Raw genomic sequence first — 24,523 nt, 5'->3', positions numbered from 1 at the left:
TGCTGACATGAAAAGCAACTCTGAATTCATTGACAGGCTGCTTCAGGCAGGGCTCAGCCAAGTCTTCCCTAAGCCCTCACTCATGCATGCTCATGAGCAGGTGCTAGGGACTTCCAGGGAAGCCAGAAGCTGACACCCAGGGGGTTAGCAGATTTGCCAGGGTGAGTAAGGAATGGGACCTCTGGACTGGCATGTCTGTTCTTCCCATTGGGCTAGACCCCAGAGCCCAGAGGTGTGGTGAGGCACCCTGTTAGAAGGATAGAGCAAGTATTCTCTTCCCTGGCTCCAGAGAGCCCTGGGAACACCTACAATTCCTGTCTTCCAGAGATCATGCCCAGTGCTGAGCTGTTGTACAGCATGAAATCAGGCATGAAGTCGGCCCTCCATTTTTAAGTCTGCTGCTATGCCTCTGTGTCTAGGCCTCAATTTTACACCACCAAGGGCCATTCTTTCCTTTGTGACTAGTTTCTCACAGAGGTGATTCCTTTTGGTTTCATGAGTATGAAAACAGCCATTTTCTGGGAGCTCAACAAGCAAAGGAACAAGAATTGTGCTAAACAAGGTAATTCTGGGTAGTGTTTAGCTCACATTTTTTTAAAAAATTTATTTATTTTTTATTAATTGAACATAAATTTTTTTACAAGGTGTTGTGCAAAGAGGGTGCAGTTACACAGTAGGGCAGTGTGTACATTTCTTGTGATATCTTACCACCTGTTTTTCCATCCCTTGTCTAGGTCAGGTAGACATATATGCAATATACAATGTATCAAGAACATATACAGTGTTCACAGACTTGGTCTCTACTGTCTCTCCGTCTCCCTTTGTTAACTGTCATATATCAGGGAGATCATGCCCCTTTGTTTTCTGTGTTCTAGGCTTGTCTCGCTCAAAATTATTTGTTCGAGTTCTGACCATTTCCCTGCGAATAACAATATTTCACCATTCCTAATCGCTATGTAGTATTCCATTGTGTATAAGTACCATATTTTTTGGATCCATTCGTCTGTGGAGGGGCATCTGGGTTGTTTCCATATTTTGTTAGCTCACATTTTCATTCTCACATCCCCTGACTGATGGGTCAAGTGATTCTTTCATCTAAAAACCATTTTATTACTCTATAGTTTTACATTGATTGATTGGCAGTACTGAGGTTTGAACTTAGGGCCTCAAGCTCACTAGGTAGATACTCTACTACTTGAGTCATTCCCGCACAAGTAGGTTTGTGAGGAATGTGAGCATTCAAGGGGAAAAAGAGCAATAGCTCATGACAAGGCTGAAATCTAAGAGGAGAGACATAAGCTTTCTGGTCTCCCACTGCATCACTCTAACCAGAGCTCCTCAGAGAATCTAAATTGCAAGCTTTTCTCTGCATGAGGTCTAAGCTACATCTCCAGCACATTCTTGGTGAGTTACTCAAATTGTCACATCCTGAAGATGAAGTAGGCCAGCGTGCAAGCCATAAACACAGGCAAGGGGGGAGCTGAATGGAGAGCACATGGGGCCTGATGTCACCTGGTAGGCCTTGTTGCAGATCCCGCAGCTGAAGGGCTTTCCTCCCACGTGGGTGACCATGTGCCGCTCCAGCATGGAAGGGGCACTGAAGATCTTTCCACATGTGGGGCAGGGGTGGTACTCTTTGGAGTGCACCTCATGGATGTGCTTCCGGTGATCCTGCAGAGTGGGGAAACTCATCCTACATTTCTTGCAGTCGTAAGGATCTTCTATGTCTGGTGCCAGGAGGGCCATCCATGGGAGAAAGGAAAGGGGAAAAACAACACAGGCAGCAGTCAGTGAAGTACTGTTTGCTGTGCACAGCAAGACAGAAGCTGTTTGGAGTCTATGCAGGCCACAAACAGCAAGGGTCACAATTCAGTGCAGCAGTCCCCTGCTTACTCCCACCTTTCTGTTACCCCAGGAAAAGGATTTTCCATGCTTTCTGGATCAACCACCTCTGTAACTTCAAGTAGCTCATCTCAATTCCTCATTTCAGGTCTAACATGTTAAATTCAATTCTACTTACCAGGGACTATCACCCTTGCATTTGAGTCTTCCATTTTCGAACATACTCTCAGAGCAGCACTATATATATATATATATATATATATATATATATATATATTTTTTTTTTGCTCGTCCTAGTGCTTGAATTCAGGGCCTGAGCACTGTGTCCCTAGCTTCTTTTTGCTCAAGGCAGGCACTCTACCACTTGAGCCACAGCACTACTTCTGGCCCTTTCTGTTTATGTGGTGCTGGGAAATTGAACCCAGGGCTTCATGCATGCTAAGTAAGCACTCTAACACTAAGCCACATTCTCAGCTCAGCACTCTATCTTTTAACATCACCAATAGAGAATGCCTCTTTGCTGCTCCCTGGAGATTGTGCCAATGCTTAGTGTGTGCTCTATGGCAGGCATGTGTGAAGTACTTTATGTGTATTAACTGCTTTAATCTTAATAGCCCTGTGAGAAGGTACTACTTTTGTTCTCATTTTATAGACTACAAAATCAAGGTTGAGCAAAGGAGGTTAGGACCTTCTCCAAGAGCATAACTGGGAAATAGTTCTCACTGAGTCACATGTCTCACTGGACATGTTAACTCCCAGTGGGACCTCAAAAATGAGAGCTAGAGCTAATGAAAATTACACTTGCTCTCTGGATGGCAGGAAGCTTCAGACTTCTTTATGCAACAAAAGCAAAAGTATTGTTTTGTGTGTGCCGGTATTGGGCTTGAACTCAGAGCACTGTCCCTGAGCTTTTGTGCTCAAGACTAGCTCTCTATCACTTGAGCTGCAGCTCCACTTCTGGCTTTTTAGTGGTTAATGAGAGATAAGAACCTCAAGACTTTTCCTGTTCAGGCTGGCTTCACACCATGATCCTCAGACTGCAGCCTCCGGAGTAGCTAAGATTATAGGCATGAGCCATGGTGCCTGGCAGAAAGCAAAAGGTTTTAATAACAAAAATTTTCTCCCACTAGGCCTTAGAAAGGTAAAGAAATTTAAGGTCTTAATAAAAGTAAGTGGCAGGGTCAAGAATCAAGTCCAAGCTGGTGTAACTTTAGCTCAGGCTCTCAACTCCCCTGCTGTACTGTGTTGATTACACTTGAGCTGCACAAGGAAAGCGGAAGAAAATGTGAGGTCAGCCAAATGCTACAGCATTTCCTTTTGTGTGTGTGTACGTGCTTGCACATGCTCTAGAGAAGGCAGAATAAAAGCTGTTGGTCTATATGAGGTCTAGTGGAAAGAATAAAAGATGCAGCAGGCTCTAAGAGCAGGGTGGACAGGAAGCTTCCAAAGGAACATGCCAGGCACCACCTATGCAGTAAATGGCCACACAGGAAGGGTCCTCCTTGCTCCTCTGAGGCAGGCCAGCATGAGTAGAGGGTGAGCGTGGAGGAGCCTATCAGTGTCAGAGACTTCCTCAGGCATAATTTGCTTCTGCCAGTCACAGTGCTAGCTTGGCTAAGAGGAAGAAAAAGCATCAAACCAGACAGAGAAATAAGCATCACAGCAATATGCTAAAATGAAATTCATCTTTACACAGCAAGGACAACTGTGGGTTTTGCAGAAGAACTGGAGAGGAGAGGGAACAGAGCGGGGCTCAGCTCTGGTGGAGGCATTTCTTTCTTTCTTTTTTTTTTTTTTGCTGGTCCTGGGCCTGGAACTCAGGGCCTGAGCACTGTCCCTGGCTTCCTTTTTGCTCAAGGCTAGCACTCTGCCACTGGAGCCACAGTGCCACTTCTGGCCATTTTCTATATATGTGGTGCTGAGGAATTGAACCCAGGGCTTCATGTAAACAAGGCAAGCACTCTACCACTAGGTCACATTCCCAGCCCTGGTGGAGGCATTTTTTAAAAACGTGTGTTTTCATAACATCCAGAATTCCAGTACATACTGTGGAAGGTGTGCAGGTGGATAGAGAGGCCATTGGCTTGCCGGAAGCCCTTGCCACAGTCCCTGCAGACGTATGGCTTGTCTCCAGTGTGGGTCCTCACGTGGCGGGACAGCTCAATGGACTGCGCGAACACAGCGTCACAATACTGGCATGCGTACATTTTCCCTGGGAATACAAGAGTTTATGCAATAGGCACTAAACATTTATGCCATTCTTATAAACAAAACTGAAACTCTAAGGCACACACCAGGGAAATGTCATCTGGGAGAAGACATGAGAACCTCAGGCAAGCTGTAACACATGGTGGGGGTGAGGGCCATCCTGTCAAATACATTTCTTTAACTCAGTCCCTCCTACAGGGTGAGGACAGCTGGTAAGAACAGGGCAGGGACAGAGCTCTCAATACAGAGATCTGCTGATTTATCAGGCCTATAGAGAGAAAGTGCTCATGCCATTGTCAGCCAACAGAGCTATCCCCTGCCCAGAAAGGGGTACATGTAAGTCTCTTTTCACACTACAGTGTGGACTCCCAAAGGCAAGACGTGGGTTCAGGAAAGAACCAGTGACTCATTACACTCATCACACACCATGGCTTTCTGTTTTCTCATGTGCACAGAGAGCATAGTGACTTGACAGAACAGGTCAAGTGTGCATCTGGAAAGCTGGCACTTGTGAGAAAGACTGTACTAGCTGAGGGAGTGACCAGGTGGGTAAGGAAATGGTCCTTCCCGACCCTATCCTGACCACTACCTCCCTCCCTGTAACCAGCCTGAACCCCATTTGCATTCTTCTCAATCATCCTGCTGTGAGCTCTCTCCTGCCTGACAGCCCCACGGTGGCTACCTCTGTCCTCCATGCCCCACCCCTTGGGATTCCAGCCTAGTTGTTGGCACCCGGCACTGCCTGATCCACAGTAGGTGATCTACCAGGTCTTTCTCATGCTTGAAGTACATCAAAGCTCAAAGCTCAGAGAATCCCTGGCCTTACGTAAATATTGTAGCTACAAAGTGCTAACAGTACACCAGCCAACCTCTCCTCTGAGCTCCCCCATGGTGAGCATTCGACTTGCCTGTGCAGATGGCTCCATGGGCTTTTGTATGCCTGGGGATTTGGACTTCTGGTTTGAATTTCCCTAAGAGCTCTATATCTGCTGGGTATTGAGTGGGTTTAGGCAGCAGCCTTGTGGAAGTCTGTGGATGACAAGAGTACACATGTGTGCCTCACCTTCAGAGTGCTTCTTCTTGGTGTGGTAAGCCAGGGCTGAGGCCTGTGTGAAAGTCATGAGGCAGTGCTTGCACATGAACGGGCGGTCCCCAGTGTGCAGGCGGAGGTGGTTCTTCAGGGTAGAGTTGGCTGCAAACTTTGCCCCACATTCCTCACAGGAGAATGGTTTCTCATCAAAGTGCTCCGTCAGCTTGTGGTACTGCATGCCTAGAGACATGCCGAGGACCAGAAAAGACCTGCAGTCAGCGCAAGGAAGCCAGCAGGGGATGTCTAAGCAGTCTCAGGCCAAGCACAGTGTGAACCGAGCCATACTAGCTTCTACCTCACATGCCACATTACTCTTGCGCCCACCAAGCTGCATGCCCAAAGTCACCTCCAGGCACTCCCGGTTGAAGCAAGCATAAAGTGACCCTGAGTCAATTTTTCTAATCCTTTTCCTCTCTTGGGTGTCAGACTAGACACCCAAATAGAAAAACCAAGTATGCTTTTAAGTTTAATGAGTATAAAATGTGTACCCAACATCCAGAACAAGGGAACACAACTCTGACTATGTGGTTTCCTTGACTCTTGTTTATTGTTAAGAAATAGGGGGGACCTGGAACCCTATGGGCCAGGTGTTCAAGAGTTGGTAACTACTATGAAGCAGAACGGCTGTGTGTGCTAATTCAATTGTAGGCACTGTTCTAGGCGTTCAGCTGTGCTATTTTGAACTTCTTAAAAATGCAAAGGAGTAAGTGGTGTCGAGGATCATTTTATGGGTGGGAAAGCAAGGCTCAGGGACATGGCTCAGAGACTCCCCAGGCCCTTGCCAACCTCCATCTGTCTCTGTAAGAACCTACTCTAGCCTCTAGATCCAGCCAGGCTCCTCATGGCAACAACCAGGGGTCCTAGAATCGAAGCCATTTTCACCTACTATTCTTCATGACTATGCCTGGTGAACGTACCTGAGGCGTGGGCAAACTCTCTTCCACAGAGGTCACAGGTCACGGGAAGCCTCTTCTTCTTCTTCTTGGGGATTTCAGGCTCTCCGCCCGTACCGTGGGCCTCCAGCTGATGTTTCTCCAGCTCCTTCTTTGAGTCCTTGGTCTCAGTGCAGTCCTTGCACTGCACCTGCTTGCTCTTGGCCACCCGGCAACGCTTCATGTGTACCTTAAGGCGGCAGTAGAAATGGAAGCTCTTGTCACAGGCCTTACAGACAAAGCTCTTCTTGGCAGAGTCTGGGGAGGCAGAAGTGTCCTTTTCTTGTTGCTCTGGCAGGGGACCAGTCTCCTCCTTTCCCTTTTGTTCTATGGGCTGGCAGCCTTCTCTAGTCACCTCAGCTGTCTTCTCATTTTCTTTGTTGCTTGCTTCATGGTAAAATTTATCACTCAGCTTCCACATTTCCTTCTCACCCTTTTCCTTAGCAAGGAAGCCTGCATAGGAGACAAGAAATACAGGACTCTGGGAAGTCTGTTTCTACTTCGCTTTATAACTTTTCTAATATACTCTTGGAGGAGACTGGAGACTACTTGAGAATCTAAAAAGCCTGAGCATTATCACTGTCATTTTTACTTCCCACTGGACACAGATAGCATCATGTCACACCTGTGCCCCTGGCTGTTAGGTACTCAGCATGGAAGAGGAATAAATAACTTGAGGTTTGACACCCTCTGACATCAACCTTTTCTTTTTCTCAACAAAGATATTGGGGCTTCCTGGCCCCTAACCCCTGCTCCTTACCAATGCATGCCAGCTCCTGCATGACAGGCTGTAGGCCAGGGAAAGATCTGTGGACACTGCACAGGAGGTGACAGACTTCCATGGCTGAGACTGACTTTTCCATAGCTCTGCTCAGCACTGCTCTCAGGGAAGCTTCAGGGCTGGCTGTCTCAGAGGAAATGCTCAGAATCTAAATGAACATCACGAGACAAAGGTGTAGGGTCAATACAAGCAGATTTACTTTTTCCCATGGTTTTCAACTTATAACAAACCAACAAAGCTAATTGCAGAAGACCCAGCTTTATCTATAAGTAGTTTACAGTTTTCCTGATACATATGGAGAGCCCTGTCTGCCAAAGGACAGGAAGATTAACCAAAGAGTAAAAGGAAGCACATACCGAGAAACATATGCATGTACAAGATGGTACACACAGGGGCATTAGTGTCTTTGTAAGAATCTGCTCAGCAACCATGAGGGTTCTCACAGAGCTTTTCAAGATCCTAACATAAAAAGTCTGAAAGCTGTAGGATTTGGGACTGGTGTTTCTGTCATGAAGATCAGGATAATTTTTCATAATATATAATTGTCTCGATGTCTGGAAATAATTCTGCACCATCAGTAGCTTCATATTTTTAGATACTTAGATGTACCCTTTTAAACATCACTTTCTTTCATAAAGACACAGCAGGTTCAAATAGGGGCTTTAAAGAGGCCAAGAATATGATTTCAAAGCCATCCTCTTTCAGAATGTTAGCACTATCGGCAGAGTCAGCACGCAGAAAATAAATTGAAACACCCACAGATGGCCACATGGACTTTGCATTTTGGAAGATATTTTACTTCTGCTCTTTTCAAGTCTATCTAAATAAACCTGATGTCCCTGGAAGCAAGCATGAGACTAATTAGTGAGGCTAAAATGATCAGCTGCAGGAGGCCCAGCTCTGAAGGGTGTAGAATCAGAGAGGCTGGCCAGCAGGTGAGTCCTGCCTTTGGAGCCCTACAGGAACATGTGCCCTCTTCTTCCCAACTGAGAGCAGACTGAGGTGGAGCTGTCACCAGGGCGGTTATACTTCTGCCCTCCTGCTAGTCTGGATCAAAAGGATATTACAGGTGCATCTGTAGCTTAGTTTTGTGTCTTTATTATTTTATCTGCTCAAGAAGCACACAATCATGAGTTGCACACCCACAAACTCTCCCTACCCCCACCTGCTTTTCTGGGATGCTGGCCACATTGTAAGAAGCCTCACACAAAATGAGCTGGCACTACCTGCTATGTGGGCAAGAGCTTTGTTCTTTCTGTGTTTATCTTAGTTCTTCCAAGAAGCAAGAACAGAAAATGTAATAAGACAACTTTACTTCCATCATCTAAGAGAAGTTGTTACTTAGAACATATTAGAGCAGAACAGAGATGTTTCCAGGCCTAGGCACTGTCCCTGAGCTTGTTTTTGCTCAAGGCTAGCACTCAACCACTTGAGCCACAGAGCCACTTCTGGCTTTTTCTGTTTCTACTGAGGAATCGAACCCAGGGCTTCATGCATGCTAGGCAAGCACTCTACCGTTAAGCCACATTCCAGCCATGACCTCACTTCTTTATTGTTTTTTGGCCAGTCCTGGGGCTTGGACTCAGGGCCTGAGCACTGCCCATGGCTTCTTTTTGCTCAAGGCTAACATTCTACCACTTAAACCACAATGCCCACTTCTGGTTTGTGTGTGTGTGTGTGTATGTGGTGCTGAGGAATCAAACCCAGGGCTTCATGCATGCTAGGCAAGCACTCTATATACTAAGCCACATTCCCAGCCCCAGCCTCACTTCTTACTTGGAGCATCTGAGACATGTGTATCAACTCTGGAGCTGAACCCCTCTATCTGTAAGATGCGATGACATAAACCTTGAGGTTGGAGGTAAAAGTGCAGGGTGCTAGGAAGAGCTCAGCACAAGAATTCAAGACAGGCCCAGCAATACCCTGCCAAATTCTCCTGATTTGCTTTTATTGCTCCGCACCTCTTTCAGAGTCTCCACCAGGCGCTTCTCATCTGAGGAAAAGTGCTGGAGCACAGGCCTCTGCTGGATGGCCTCTGTGATCAACTTGCGGTGCCTCAGGATGGCTTCTAAGGCAGCACTTTCAGGGGCGGTCACTGAAAAAGAGGGAGACTGGAGACTTAAAACTGTAAATCCCATTTTCCCCTTTACCTCTGAACTCAAAACTCTCTGCTGAGAACGCATTTTATTTGCTCCTCAAGGGCTGCAAGTGAGGAAATGGCAAGCAGCATTATAGCCAGATTGAAAAAACAAAATCAAGCTTGGAATAATTACTGCATGGCTTTTCTTAAAAAGTTTACACAAAAATGCCAGCCCTTGCCTTTTTAAAAAAATCGAGACCAGGCTGGGGATATGGCCTAGTGGCAAGAGTGCTTGCCTCGTATACATGAGGCCCCGGGTTCAATTCCCCAGCACCACATATATAGAAAATGGCCAGAAGTGGCGCTGTGGCTCAAGTGGCAGAGTGCTAGCCTTGAGCAAAAAGAAGCCAGGGACAGTGCTCAGGCCCTGAGTCCAAGCCCCAGGATTGGCCAAAAAAAAAAAAAAAAAATCGAGACCTAAAAAATGGTATATTTATGAGGTACCATGTGATGTTTTGATATATGTATGTGTTGTGTAATGTGCAAGTCAGAATAAGCAAACTTAACGCTTCTCTAAATATACTCCAAGTGCTTTCTTGTAGCCTTCTTGAAATACAGTACGATGGTTACCTTCTGCCAACCTACGGAGCATGAGAGCAGAAGGAAAGCTGGTCCACCCTTGTTCCTAAAGGTAGCAATGTGTATGGCTATCAGAAGAGAGCTCCTTCTACTTCCTGGAAGGGCCAACAGCTGTAAGGGACAAACCCTGGTGGAGGATAGGCACTCACCTGCCTGGAAGAAAGCATGGGCACCAGGCTCTCTTCCTATTTGTTCCAGGAGCAAGTTCAAAGGGCAAGTCTTTGTCTCCCGAGCTGCTAGCAATAGTTGCCAAATGGCTGTTGCTGAGAGTGTCTCTTTTTCTAGAGCTGCTGACATCAGTGAACTGAAACCACCAGAATCAGAGTCCCGTTCCACGAGCTTCTCCATGACCTTCAAGATGGAGCACAAACAAGCATGTAAGAGACTCCAGCCTGGACCAGCTGCAGAGCTACAAGTTGGGTGCTGGGATACAGTAAATGTAATTAGGGGGTGGTGGGGAGAGGAGCTTCCCAATATGCTTCACCTCTTTCACCCTGGGAGATTTCTTTTTAATTTATTTAGAAGTGGGGCTGGGGATGTAGCTCAGTGATAGAGTGTTTGCTTTAGCATGCATGAGGCCCCTGGGTTTAAGCTCCAGTGCGCACATGCACACGGATATCTAGCTACCTATCTAGAGACAGTGTCTTGGTATATAGCCCTCAGATTCATAAAATCCTTCTGCCTCAGTCTCCTCAGTGGTGGGATTAGAGGTGAGCACTATCACCATGCCCACTTGCGAAGAGATTTCTTATACATGACAAAGTTCTTCATTCTTCCTCTTGATTACCTTTCCTTCCCACCACAGAAATTATGACTATTCTCTATGGTTCTCTGCCTTAAGAAATGATTCTTCTTTCTCCTTTTCTCCTTAGCACTTTTCAATGTCACTGTGTATGTATACTTATAAGTAAAAATAAGGCAGTGTGTATACACATATCTTTCCTTCCTGCTTCTCATCCTTACCTCTCTTTCTCCAGGGGCCAAACTCTTCACCTGTGAGATGACCTTCAGCAGTGCCTGGTTGTCTGTGAAAATCTCAGAGAGGTTTTCATGATAGTGTCTCAGTAGCTCAGTCCCATAGTCTTCAGGGCTTGGTTGGACTGTAAGGATATTAGCAGAACAATGATGTTTGAGTCAGAAAAACCTCCTGAAAGCTTCTCCTTCCTATGGAAGACGAAGGATATTACAGAGAGGGAGAGATGGTGCACAAGAGCTGCCTCTGCCTGAGACCTCATGCATGTGTTCCAATTTCTGCTCTACATTCATCACCTGGTGCCTCAGGGTGATAAAACCACTAGCATGCTGAAAGCCAGTGCCTGGTGGTAGAAGCCAGTGATTGCTCAACAGGCGGGTAATAAGGTGGCTGTACTTGCAAGAGATTTGGATGTACAGATTCACGGGTGTTACTTGTGAAGCCTAAGGCAAATGATCCATGTGGCAATCCAAAATACAAACAGCCACAAGTCGAAATGTGTTCATGAAGCTGACTTGCAGCTCAGCTTAGATGTCCTCTGAGTCCATATGTTAGGCACTCACCTTTAAGAGTCAGATTTCCTTGAAAGTTAAAGAAATCAAAGTAAATCAGGCATTCCCCTTTGCTTAGCAAATATTTAATATTTTTATTCTCCACTTTGACCTAGTATGTCCATTTCTGGACATCTAACCCAAAGAGATTAAATGAAGGCAAAAGAATGATGTACAAAAACCACTATCACTACATAATTTGTGATGATGATTAAGGTAACAACATTTATGGGGTGCCTACTATGTGCCAGACAGTGCACTGTTTTTGAAACATTATTTCATAGTAGCCACAAACATGATGATCATAGGGACCAGTCATATATCCATTCAAAAGAGAAGGAGAGGTTCAGAAAGGATAGGTTGCTGGTTCATAGTCACACAGGACATCTAGAACAGAAGTGTACCGTCTCAACCGTTGTACCACATGGGCCTCCAAATCAGGGCATGAGTAACACACTATCCACATTCTTATGATGGGAAACTACACAGAAAACATGGTAAGGGGGAAATTGTTTTGAAATGCGGGGAAGAATACTATTATACTGCTTAATGAGGGAAATTATAAAATACACTGAAGTGTTAGTGATATACTTGAGTAACAGGTTTTAGGTTGTTTTCTTCCTTATTCCTGTTTGTCCCAGGATATGTAAGCATACATTGCTTTTATAAGCCATATTTCCCAAGTAGCCTGTTTTTCCAAGTGCCCTAGGATAGGGCACACTGCTCCAGGTGTGCTTTTAAATGACTGGCTATGGGTGCCTTTCCCATAGCCCCTGGAGGTGGTGAGGCTGGGGACTGCTGGAAGCAGGAGCTCAGGGGTAGGAATGAGGTGACCAAGGTCTGAGTTTTGGTTACAGTCATCAAGATGCTGAGCCTTGTGAGCTTTTCATTCTTTCAGCTTTCACATGTGATCCATCCATTAACAAACCCTGGCCTCTGGGAAACCGAGGAGGGATTTTAATGGCTAAGTTGTTCCCATATTCCAGATTTTGACTGCAGGAATACTGAGGTAATGACTTGTGGTAGTGTTTATTTTGCAGTAACATTTCCTAATATCATCACATCTCCCCAACATGGAGTCAAAGGGTGTTCTGTAGGAGTAGCTCCAGCCCAGAGGACAACAATTAACTAATACCTGGGACACTGGGCAGCGGAGCTAATTTCTGCAAATTTTCCAGCAGAAGGCCCAAGTTTGGCAAGGTTGTCTTTACAGCCTGGAGGACTTTCACCAAACTCTCCGCGGTCAGTGTCTTCTCTTTAGTCATTGTGTGCAACCAATTTTCTATAGCCTCCTTGGGTGTTTTGCACTTGCAGGAATTCAGAATCATCTGCAGGAGCAATCAACCAGACCCAGTTACTAGCAGTTCAAAAATGTATCTGATATACCACTGGAAAACTTAGCAAGACAGTATCACAAGACACCCTGCCTCAAAGTCCTTTTCTGCTGGTTTCTAGCACTACTTTTGTCATAGTCCCTTCCTTCTGCTACTTCAATAAACATCTAAAACATTCTCCAAAGAAAGAGCTCTATGCAAACCTTTCTCAACTGCAAATCTGTGCACATTCTTTGCCTCCAAAGAGCTTGTTATTTTTAAAAAGCTTTACATCTGACTGCCATGATAGAGCAAGTAGCTTACATCTAACCTGGTTCTTTAGATGTAGTTTGTTCAGACCCCCAAACTGAGAAAAACACTGGTCATTAGTTTGCAAAGTTAAAATATTTCCCATCTGTTAGGTAAGGGTCATTATATTGTCACAGTTATAAATTCCAGAGCAATTCTATTATTTTACTTTCTTTTATTCAGATAATTTATAGTTTATAGACTAAAATAATTAAGAGCTCTTCTGGATCATCTTTCCAGTTTATTATTTATTATCTACTCCTTTTCCCCTTGCTCTTCCTCACTGTGCCACAGGACTTTCATAGGCACTAGCAAAAGGTTAAAAAATCAAATATGAGGGGCTGGGGATATAGCCTAGTGGCAAGAGTGCCTGCCTCGGATACACGAGGCCCTAGGTTCGATTCCCCAGCACCACATATACAGAAAACGGCCAGAAGTGGCGCTGTGGCTCAAGTGGCAGAGTGCTAGCCTTGAGCGGGAAGAAGCCAGGGACAGTGCTCAGGCCCTGAGTCCAAGGCCCAGGACTGGCAAAAAAAAAAAAAAAAAAAAAAAAAAAATCAAATATGAGAAAGATCTTCTATTACAACAGAGTTATTTCTTAATGGACCATAATGCAATATGCAAAACATGCTTCTTATGAAACTGACAAATGGAATTATTTGAATATAAGTAATCCACAGTTTCCAGTAACTGAAATGTGAGCTTTCCTCTGGGAAATCTGCCTCTCAGGAGTAACAGTTAAGCAGCTCAGTCATGGTAGTATGCCACAGGCAGCCATTATAAATTAATTCCCACTTTAAAATAATGAAACTGGCTATATGTACGTGTATATATATGAAAGAAATACATATACATATATATAATAAATCCAGTTGTTATATCCTTGTTAGTATAGAATATAATCGTTTTCTTAAGGGTTAATATATAATTAAGGGTCTAATATATAGATTTAAGGGTTAAGGGTTTAATATATAGATTTCTACCAAATGAATCATTAATTTAAAATTTGAGAGTTTGGACTTGGCTAATACACATCACTTATCCCAACACTTGGGAGGCCGAGACAGAAAGATCAAGAGTTCAAGGCCATGAATCCTTGAAACTACTGAAAGACAGAATAGGAAAGACGCTAGAACATATAGGCACAGGAAGGAACTTCCTGAATAGAGTCCCAGGGGCACAACAAATAGGGGAAAGACTCGACAAATGGGACTACTACAAATTAAAAAGTTTCTGCACAGCTAAGGTCATAGCCACTAAAATAGAAAGACAGCCAACGATATGGGAAAGGATATTTACCAGCACAGCAACAGACAAAGGCATGATATCTGTCATCTACAGAGAACTCAAAAAACTAAGCCCCTCCAAGCCCAATAAACCTATTAGGAAATGGGCAAAAGAGCTCAAGAGAGACTTCACAAGAGAAGATATAAAAATGGCAAAGAAACACATGAGGAAATGCTTAACATCCCTGCTAGTAAAGGAAATGCAAATAAAAACAACCCTGAGATACCACCTCACCCCAGTTAGAATGGCCTATACTCTGAACTCAGGCAACAACAAATGCTGGAGGGGCTGTGGGGAAAGAGGAACCCTTCTCCATTGTTGGTGGGAGTGCAAATTAGTACAACCACTTTGGAGAACAGTATGGAGGTTTCTCAAAAAGCTCAATATAGAGCTACCCTATGACCCAGCCATTCCACTCCTAGGCATCTATCCTAAACAGCAAAACCCAAGATATCAAAAAGACATTTGTACTTCCATGTTTATCGCGGCACAATTCACAATAGCCAAAATATGGAAACAACCCAGATGCCCCTCCACAGACGAATGGATCCAAAAAATATGGTACTTATACACAATGGAATACTACATAGTGATTAGGAATGGTGAAATATTGTTATTCGCAGGGAAATGGTCAGAACTCGAACAAATAATTTTGAGTGAGACAAGCCTAGAACACAGAAAACAAAGGGGCATGATCTCCCTGATATATGACTGTTAACAAAGGGAGACGGAGAGACAGTAGAGACCAAGTCTGTGAATACTGTATATGTTCTCGATACATTGTATATTGCATATATGTCTACCTGACCTAGAGAAGGGATAGAAAAACAGGTTGTAAGATATCACAAGAAATGTACACACTGCCCTACTATGTAACTGCACCCTCTTTGCACAACACCTTGTAAAAAAATTTATGTTCAATTAATAAAAAAAAAAGAGTTCAAGGCCACATAAGTGAGACCCTGTCTCAAAGCAATAAATTGAAAAAAAATTTTAAAGCTGAGATAAAATTTAAGAGCTCATATTTAAAAACTGCACTGGTGGGCTGGGGATATGGCCTAGTGGCAAGTATGCTTGTCTCGTATACATGAGGCCCTGGGTTCAATTCCCCAGCACCACATATATGGAAAATGGCCAGAAGTGGCGCTGTGGCTCAAGTGGCAGAGTGCTAGCCTTGAGCAAAAAGAAGCCAGGGACAGTGCTCAGGCCCTGAGTCCAAGCCCCAGGACTGGCAAAAAAAAAAAAAAAAAAAAAAAAAAAAAAAAAAAAAAAAAAACTGCACTGGTGTAGAATGGGCACTGATGGCTCATACCTGTAATCTCAGCCACTCAGGAGGTTGAGATGTGGAGGATGTCAAATCAAAGCCAGCTCCAGGCAGAAAAGCCTTGAAGCTAGGTGCCAGTGGCTCACACCTTAGGAGGCTGAGATCTGAGGATTATGGTTTGAAGCCAGCCCAAGCAGAAAAGTCCAGAAGACTCATATCTCCAATTAACCACCCCAAACCCCATAATTGGAGCTGTGATTCAAGTGGTAGAGCACTAGCCTTGAGCAAAAAAGTTCAGGGACAGTGCCTAGGCCCTGAGTTCAAGCCACAGAACCAGAACACATGCGCACATCTCCAAAAACAGCAAAAAGCTAGAGCAAAGACCTGAGTTCAAGTCAAGCATACTAAATGATGAGGATGATGCCAACAACAAATCCTAGTTTCCAAGTAATAACCTTGTACATAGTGAGGCAGCTAGAGACTACTAAGAGAAGGTATTAAAGCCAGACAGGCCTAGTTTATATCCCAGCAGTTCTTGAATTCTTTGCATTTGATTTTCCTCATTTGCAAATGAAGTTAAGCACTCCTGTTGGCACAACTGTTGCAAGGATTCTGTAAAAGTAGACTATCAAGCCAAGTACTCTTACTCTTTTAATCCTAGCTACTCAGGAGGTTGAGATCTGAGGATCGTGGTTCAAAGCCAGTCCAGGCAGGAAAGTTGGTGAGACTTTTACCTCCAACTAAGAACCAGAAAACTGGAAGTGGTGTCATGGCTCAAAGTGGTAAAGTGCTAATTAGCCTTGAGCAAAAGAGCTAAGGGATGGCAACAAGGGCCTGAGTTCAAACCCCACAAAGAAATAAAATAAAAAGGCTGCCATTTATACAGCCAGCATAAAGAAATGAGTGTGTTAAATGAATGACAGGAGTGCAAAATGAGGGGGGATAAGGGTAACAGAGGGAGTAAATTTGATCAAAGTTCACTACATGCATATATAAAAGTATCACAGTGAACCCCTCTTGTACAATTACTATGCACTAATAAAAAAGGAAGTGGGAAGCAGCAAAGAAAATGTGCTTGATCATAAGCTGGGGCCCAGCACTGGTCTCAGCAGAACCTGAGCTGCTCACTCTCCCTAAGCCCCCACTTCTTCCCTATAAAACAAGGGTGACAGCTACCCATGACTTTACACTGCTGCTGGGAGAGTAAAATCTGGTAGTGTTTAAAAGGTCTTCAGCACATTGCTTGGCACACAGTAAGCAGTAAACAAACGACAGCTACAGCAATGGCTATTTCTATGTCCCTCTTCCTCTTCTTACAAACATGGCCTGGTAGCCATGAGAAACACAATTTCTTGGAAGAGTGAAGTTCTCAAAGGCCTGGGCACACATCCCACACGGTGTCATGGCACTATGGCTACGGGATCAGCATTCACTCGGCACTGCCATCTCGTTAGGCTGTCGCAACCTTGCAGAGAGGAGCAAGCTCACATCTAAGACGTGCATTCTGATTTATAACTAATTTAGGTTCTTCTGCTTCAGCCTTTTCAGTCAAGTAAAATGAAAGTGACAGCATGGTCCATTTTGCTGCAGAGAGTGAGGCTGGGCCTGGGCTCTGTCTCTAAGTGCTGTTTTACCAAGATAATAGAACAGTTTGAAGGACGTGTTCATCCATTCTGGCTAATAAGGAAAAGCTGGAGATGAGTAATCGAATAAAACCACCCAACAAGGCATCAGTGCTACAAGTGACTTTCTAGAACTCACTGACTGGAGTTAAACTTAATCTGAAATCTCAGGAGAAAAACGAGCTATTCATTTTTAAAAATAATATTATCTTTCTTTGAGAAGTTCAACAAACTTAAAAAATTAGAAATAGCAAGGGGAGTGACACTGTTCAAAGAAATGTACTCATTACCTGACTTATGTAACTGTAACCCCTCTGTATATCACCTTCACAATCAAATTTAAACAAAAAAATCTGAAATAGAATTAATTTGAAAAGTACAATTTTAAGATGAAAAGTAGTTTCCCTTTATCTATTTGCCTGTCTACAGTAATGTAAGATCACTGAGGAAAAAAATGACACCTAGGATCCAGTCATCACTATGAATCCAGACTCAGCCTTTATGCCAGTGGTTTCTAAACATCTTCTCTCTCGGACACTTAAGGTACTTCCCACAGTTCTAGGAATTGATGCCATGAAAGTTTTCTATCCCTATTCCTTCCTTCTCTCATATAGATATATTTTTAGCACAAAGTTGAAATCAATAACACAACAAATACAGTTATCTAGTTGCCTCAAGAAGTCATGCCGGCAGTTTTGTGAGGACTTCAGCAGCTGGCTGGTGGGAGAGTAAATTCGTATGACCTTTCTGAAGGACAATCTGGCAATACCTACCAAATACTGGGACATTTTTACACTGGCCCAAATTCCACTTCTTTGAAATTAAGGAAATAATACTCAGAAGCATGCAAAGCTTTGCCTGCAAGTACCTACTCTGCAACATTATTATATGTAATAGTAAAAAACTGGAAGTGAACTCCTAAGAATAAGGGAGTGGGCTGGGAGCAAGGGTGAATAAATATAGTCATGGTATTCAGTATACACTATATGGAAAATGAACTCTGTAACTTGTGGGCAGGGACAAGAGGGGGAAACTAGGAGAAAGCAAAGGAAAGGGTGACACTGTACAAAAAGAATTGTACTTATTACCTGACTAATGAAAATGGTAACCCCTCTGTACAATCCCTTAATAATAACAATAACATTATATTTAAGAAAAAGAATGAATCCTGGAGTTGGAGGTGTGACTCAAGTGGCAGAGTGCCAGTCCAGCAAGCCAAAGCCCTGCATTCAAACTCAGTACTGTGAATAGGAAAAAAAAAGAATAAATGGTATGCTCATGAATATAATTCAGCTATCAAGGGCGTTTAGCAGCTATAGAAATGTATCAACACATGAAATAAACAGTTAAGAAAACCATGTGTTCCATATAACTCCATCAGAGGATGTACTTGGATCATCTCTAAGTGGTGGGAACCCCCTCCCCACATGGTGCTTCTTTTCTCCATTTTCTACGTATCTACCACATATTGTTTCTGTAAAAAGTCACCGTGATTACAAATGTTTTAGTAACAGAGTGAAGATCCAGTGAGAGCAGGGAAAGCACAATTTGCCCATCCAGACACTCAAGCACCTGTCGTATGACTACCCTGGGCACTTCTCTCACTAAGTGTCTGTTAGAACCACACAGGGATATAAAACAAGAATCTGAACTTCAAGATAATTACTATGCAGTAGGTATAAAAATATTGCAAGGCAAAAACTGCTATATGCCACAGAAGAGATTTTTTTTTTTTAAATAAGCACTATAGCAATTCAGCAGGGGGAGGAGACACTTGACATAGTTACCCTTTTCTGGGAGCCAGGCAGGAATTCCTCCTTGGCTGTTTCCAGGAACTCCACAATAGGTCTCAACTGTGTTATACTCTGTATCAAGTCCTCTTTGTGTTCCAGTAACAGAACAGACAAGGTCTTTCCCTCCTCTGTGCTCCCTGGGGGAGAAAGAATTAGAGACACACAAGAGAAGCTAGTCAATTTGAAGAAAATGACAGCATGGTTTGTGGAGAGAGATCTAACAGAATAGTAAAGTGATTCTCAGCTTATTCTGTGCACCTGAATGCAGAATCACTTTTAGGGAGGAAAATACTTTATTATTCTGTTTAAACTTTATGAAAGGAAAAATGTTTCATTTATCTGTCAGAACACAAAGCTTCAGAGCCAGCCAGAGGTTAACTTCCGGTTGGCAAGGCCACTGCTTTGTACCTAACCCAAATGAGAGCAGCTTCAGCCTTTAAGGCTGTCAGTGAGCAAGTCACCCTGGGTCCTTGAAGCACTGCTGTGGATATGCACCTTTCTGAAAGGCAGGAGGACACTGATAACACACTCCAATCTGTCAGGGTACCAGTCTAGTTAATGAAGGCAGAGAAATGGAGACTCATTCAGCTTGTATAGACTTAACATGCAGCCTCTGCAATGACACAAAGAACGTAGGGGAAACTGCTCACTAAGCAAGCTGTCAAAGATCCATTTCACAGGATGAGACTTTAAAAGCACAGGTTACTTGGATGGCCAGGGTCCCCTCCTACCTTCTGGCTGCACTGGTGCCACACCTTCTGGGTCTGAGGTTAACAGAGCGGATTTGGCCACTGAAGCAGCATTCTGGCACAGCCTCAGCAGACACAAAGCAGACTGTACATCCAGACTCTCATCTTGAACTTTGTCCAGGAGCCTCTGGAATGCTGGACAACCCCCTTCACCCTTGAAGCATTCTGCAATGATCTGTATGATGAAAGTGCCCAGAAAGAGGTCAGCTGGTCACCAGAACCATATGTGGCAAGCAAGGTACCCAACAATCTGACCCCTCCCTCTTTCTCTCCAGTAGCCTCTCCTACTTGTACCCCAAACCTAAATTATGGAGGACCTGATTCCTTCCTCTAGCCTCACTCAGGGTAGGTCCTACCTCCTCTCTGCTGCCCTTCATTCTGTCTTTGTCACACCACAATAGGACTTATAGTTATTTGTTTCTCTTACTACAATTCCTAAAGATAGGGATTAAGCTTTCTAGGGCTCTATGCCCTTAGCAACAAGCACAGTCTGGCATACAGTAGGTGTTTAGTGCATTTTAAACAAACTCAGTGCACTTCTTACTTAATTAGACCTTTTTGAGTCTTATGACATTTTGAGTATTTCTTAGGCAAAAAGATATCTGAATTTCAAATTGAATGAACTGTCATTTTATTATTTGAGAATGCAATTAAAATCTCACAAGTTAGGAAAAAAAGAACACTTTAAGTCATTTACATTATGAATGATCGACTATTTAGAAAGACACGAACCTTATTAGTTTTAGATACATTCTGTAATAAGGCTAATAATGTGTTGGCAGAACACAATTCATGTATTAATGATCTCAGGTTAATGATTGCCTCCAACCTGAATGGACCTGTTTCCATTTCCTTCCTTAAGCAGATCTGCTGCTGGCCTGTCAGCAGACCACCCAGAGGCCTCAGCATCACTACTGCCTCTGTCACTGCTCTCCTGAGAGTGCACCCAAGCACTGGGGGTGAGTGAGAACTCGCCTTCTTACTTGCTCTTCCCAACACTCCTCCATTCTTCCAAACCCATAACCAGCAGCACAACTCAAGAGTGGATTCAACTCATACTGTTTTATTTTTTGAGAAGAGAGACAGGGTCTTACTATGCGGCATAGACTGGCCTTGCGCTTGTGATCTTCCTGAATCCTTTGGGTTTTTTTCTGGAAAGCTCTCAAGTGCACAGCTTTAACTTAGCCTTTATGCAGATAGCCTGGAAGGTAGCTATTCCAGACTTCCCCTTTGAGCTACTAGATAAGCTACTAGGATTTTAGAGCCACTAGATAATGCTTACACTGCTGGTTGCAGGCCACAGTGAAGACCAAGCTCACCACCTAGAGTACTCCAAACCTACAGTAAAGTATCAACAAATAAACTAAACTACCATTCCATTCTTTGTTTGGACAGAACATCTCTTAAATAAATGGGAGGAAGGTCAATGGGAATGTAGGGTTAATATTTCTATTTAGCAATAATTTACTGAAAAAAATCAGAACTGAAATTCATGTGTATATGTGGTCTCTATATAACCCTTAAAAAGTTTCTTATTTTTTGTCATCTCTAAAAGCATATTTGTATAAAATAGATTAATAATCTTTACTTTGATATAAATAACTCCCATGAATCTAAGGTGACTCTTCTTTTTGAAAAATAATGAACAAAGCTAGGTACCAGTGGCTTATGCCTGTAATCCTAGTTTACTTAGCTGGCAGAGATCTGAGGATAGTGGTTCAAGGCCAGCCCCAGCAAGAAATTCCATGAGACTCTAATCTCTAATTAACCACCAGAAAGCTGAAAGTAGAGCTGTGGTTCCAGTGATAAAGCATTGAGCAAGAAAACTCAGGGACAGTATCCAGGCCGAGAGAGAACAAGAAATAAAATTATCAGTTGAATGCTTAATTTCCTTGGGTAAATTAGTTCTGCTTTTCATGCTTTTGTTAGCCAGGTAGCTTCCAAGTGGCTGGCAAAGGTCTATCTCTACCTCCAGGTCTTCATGCCCTTTGGTTGGACCTCTGGACTTGCTTCTAACAAGGAGAGTGTGCTGAGTAATGGGATGTTGCTTCTGAGGTTAGGGTACCATGACTTCTGACTGGCCTATGTGCCTGGTTGAGGATGAGTGCAATGTATGTGCGGAATCAAATGCAGTCTTTCTCTGCCCTCAGTCTGGGAGATTCAAGCTACAACTGTGTTATAAGCTGCCTGAGGGAGAGGCCTATGTGGCAAAGAATGGGCATCTGAAGCCCACACTGAGTAAGCAAGCTTGAAGTAGCCCTTCTAGGAGCTGCTAACAACCATGGAAGCAAGCTTAAAGATATTCCCTGTTGAGCCCTGGTTTGGAATGGCTACAGCTCTGGCTGACACCCTGAACTCAGCCTTCTGTGACTCAAGTCAGAGACTCAGCCACAATCCATCTGGTTTCCTGATCCACAGACACTGCTTAAGACAACTACTTGTTTTGAACAAAATCTTTATTACCCAATAATGGATAATGTGTTCTAACCTACTCATGGCTAATGCCTTCAGTAAACATATTTCTTCCTCTGCCCTTTCCTTTGTGTATCTTAATGATAATGGCATACAGTGATCTCATTCTATCCCAGCCTAGGTTTTCTTTTTCTTACCCAGAGCTATCCCAATTCTACCTCTCTAGTTAGCCACTGTGTGTGTGGTGGCAGTGTTCATCAACAGTGGCTTCTGAAGCACTTCTCATTATCTTCTCTGTTGTCTCTCCCTCTGCAGAACTAGTCAGCAGTGAAATTAAAACATTTGTTAACTTCACTGCTCAGCAGTGATGCTAGGGTGGCCATCTGGGAAGAAGAAACAGGGCAGGCTATGAAAGAACCAAGAGAAGCAATCAGCTGCCTGGACAGTCCTGTGCTTTCTTCCAAAATTTACTGGGAACCCACACCAGAGCCAGCACCACAGCTGCTGCTATAGCTCACCAAGGCTGTGCAACAGGGTAGGTCCTATTCCTGAAATAATGTCTCTGCCTAAACAGAAGGGTTCACACACCGTGAACCAAACTCCAAGAGCTGAACCAAAATAGAGTTCTGTCAAAAGGATTAAGTTCTTAATCGCTTGAAACTCCTTTGATTCTTAGGCTGTTAAAATACTCCGTAAATTCATGTCAATGCATAATACATGTGTAATTCAATTACTTTACCTAGGAGTGAAATATAGACAAATAAGTTGAAAGATGAGACTGTTTTCTCCCATTTATGATATGGGAAAACCACGTAATCTTTCCTTTAAGTCATCTTTTAACTGAATATTGGTACAGCTGGGGCTGGGGTCAGCCCAGTGGCAGTGCATCTTCTTAGGATGTATGAGGTCCTAGGGTCCTAGGCTTGCTGTCCACAAGCCTATCCCTTCCTCATACCAGTCTGAGGCATTCCTAATGTCGCTTTATATGAATGCTGCTTTAGATGAGCATCAGAAGTTAAGGAATGTGTCTAAGGTCACAGGGCCAGTAAGCAGGGTAAGCCTGGATGAAACACTGGACACATGGAATTCATTTACATTGGATTCTACTGGACCTACCAGAATCAGTATTGTCAAACACTGGGTATCATTCTTTTGTTTCAATGACTAGTATAGAGACTAGCATTATAGTAGACGCTCAATAAATGTAGCTTAACTGATGTTCCCTCTATGACTGTGTATCTAAGACTTAATAAAGAACATAGAAAAGACTTTGAAAAATGATTTTTTACCTCTCAGAGGCCTACAAAATGAGTCTCTTAACTCATTTGTAAAAGGATTACCCAATACTGTGAGCACAGTCCTAAAACAGATCAGCATCACTGACAAACCCCCAAAGTTGTGACATGGTTGAAAACAGCAGATTCACACAGGAGGGGAAACTTGTTTGGCTTTGAAATGCGACTTTAGGAGAAAAAAAAAAAAAAAAGAAAAGAAGTTACCAGGCTTTTGGCTTTGGGAGTCTTTCTAGAACTGTAAATGAAAAGTGAATCAAATCAAACAACACAGAAATCAATAGTAGAAAAAAAATAGTAGAAAAAGTTCACTCCTTATTCTTGGCAAAGACCAATGTGCTGTATACACAGTTAATTAAAAGGAGAGACATGGCTAGGAATGGAGAAGAAAGAAAATTAAAAGTTTTAGTACTAAACCAGAAAAAAAGTCTGTGCCTGGGTTTACCTAAAGGTTTTACTTAGCTCAGGAAGAAAACTTCTTGGGCCATGATTTGCTTTTTCTGATGGGGAAAATGTATTCTAGGAAATAATAGTTACCAGGGCACCAGTTCACGGTGTCTAAGCCAGCTGCATATCCTGCATCTGTCAGTCCCAAACAGAACACCGTGCCACTTAACCACTGCAGCAAAGCTCAAATTCATACACTCAGTGGTCAATTATTTTGTGTGTTCAATTGTCATATCAAGGTGACCAACCTAACAATCAACAATAACAAAAATCATTCAAAGCTCCTTATGAGGCTAAAAACAGTATAACTGAAAGAACAAACCAAAAAACTCTAGTCTTCAAAGATGTATTAAAATTTAAAATAATGTTGCTCCAAAGCAGTGACATTGTCCAAAAAGAAATAAGCTGGGCACTAGTGAAGAAATAAGCTGGGCACTAGTGACACACCTATAATCCTAGCTACTTAGGAGGTTGAGATCTGAGAATCACAGTTCAAAGCCAGCCTGGGCAGGAAAGTTCATGAGACTCTTATCTTCAATTAACCACCAGAAAACCAGAAGTGGTATTGTGGTTTAAAGCTAGTTTAAACACTAGCCTTGAGCGAAAAAAAAACCTCAGGGACAGCACTCAGGCCCTGAGTTCAAGTCCCATGATGGACCAAAAAAAAAAAAAAAACAAAAAAGAAAAAGAAAGAAATATACTCATTACCTGATATATGAAATGGTAACCCATCTGTACTACACCTGGATAACAAAAATAAAATTTACTAAAAATTAATGAGCAGTTCTTGTGTGCATTCCTCACTGAAGCCTTATAGCAATTCCTGTGTATCTCCCATGAAATAATCATGGATGCAGCAGGGTGTCTTTGGTGTCAGGGTAGGGACAAGTCTTAAATGTATTTTCCGTGGCATCCCACAACATGGACAGATGGCAGCAC

At 43.2% G+C, this 24,523-nt stretch overlaps 1 protein-coding gene across 1 annotated transcript in view; it reads right to left on the bottom strand.

Annotated features, from left to right (window-relative positions):
* The window catches only part of Zbtb40 (zinc finger and BTB domain containing 40), an 80,358-nt gene that overhangs the window by 4,551 nt on the left and 51,284 nt on the right, over nucleotides 1–24,523 (bottom strand). The window contains exons 4-14 of the mRNA XM_048350454.1: nucleotides 19,416–19,608; nucleotides 18,679–18,821; nucleotides 12,232–12,424; nucleotides 10,536–10,672; nucleotides 9,722–9,923; nucleotides 8,815–8,948; nucleotides 6,833–7,001; nucleotides 6,058–6,525; nucleotides 5,114–5,320; nucleotides 3,890–4,054; nucleotides 1,513–1,727 (exon numbers count right to left, since the gene is read on the bottom strand). Of these exons, the coding sequence (XP_048206411.1) occupies nucleotides 1,513–1,727; nucleotides 3,890–4,054; nucleotides 5,114–5,320; nucleotides 6,058–6,525; nucleotides 6,833–7,001; nucleotides 8,815–8,948; nucleotides 9,722–9,923; nucleotides 10,536–10,672; nucleotides 12,232–12,424; nucleotides 18,679–18,821; nucleotides 19,416–19,608 (2,226 nt within the window). The remainder of the gene's footprint in view (nucleotides 1–1,512; nucleotides 1,728–3,889; nucleotides 4,055–5,113; nucleotides 5,321–6,057; nucleotides 6,526–6,832; nucleotides 7,002–8,814; nucleotides 8,949–9,721; nucleotides 9,924–10,535; nucleotides 10,673–12,231; nucleotides 12,425–18,678; nucleotides 18,822–19,415; nucleotides 19,609–24,523) is intronic.

This window comes from Perognathus longimembris, chromosome 7, assembly GCF_023159225.1.
Source record: "Perognathus longimembris pacificus isolate PPM17 chromosome 7, ASM2315922v1, whole genome shotgun sequence".
Taxonomy (NCBI): domain Eukaryota; kingdom Metazoa; phylum Chordata; class Mammalia; order Rodentia; family Heteromyidae; genus Perognathus; species Perognathus longimembris.
Note: the sequence above shows the minus strand (reverse complement) of the source record. Positions and strands in the feature narration are given on the sequence as shown.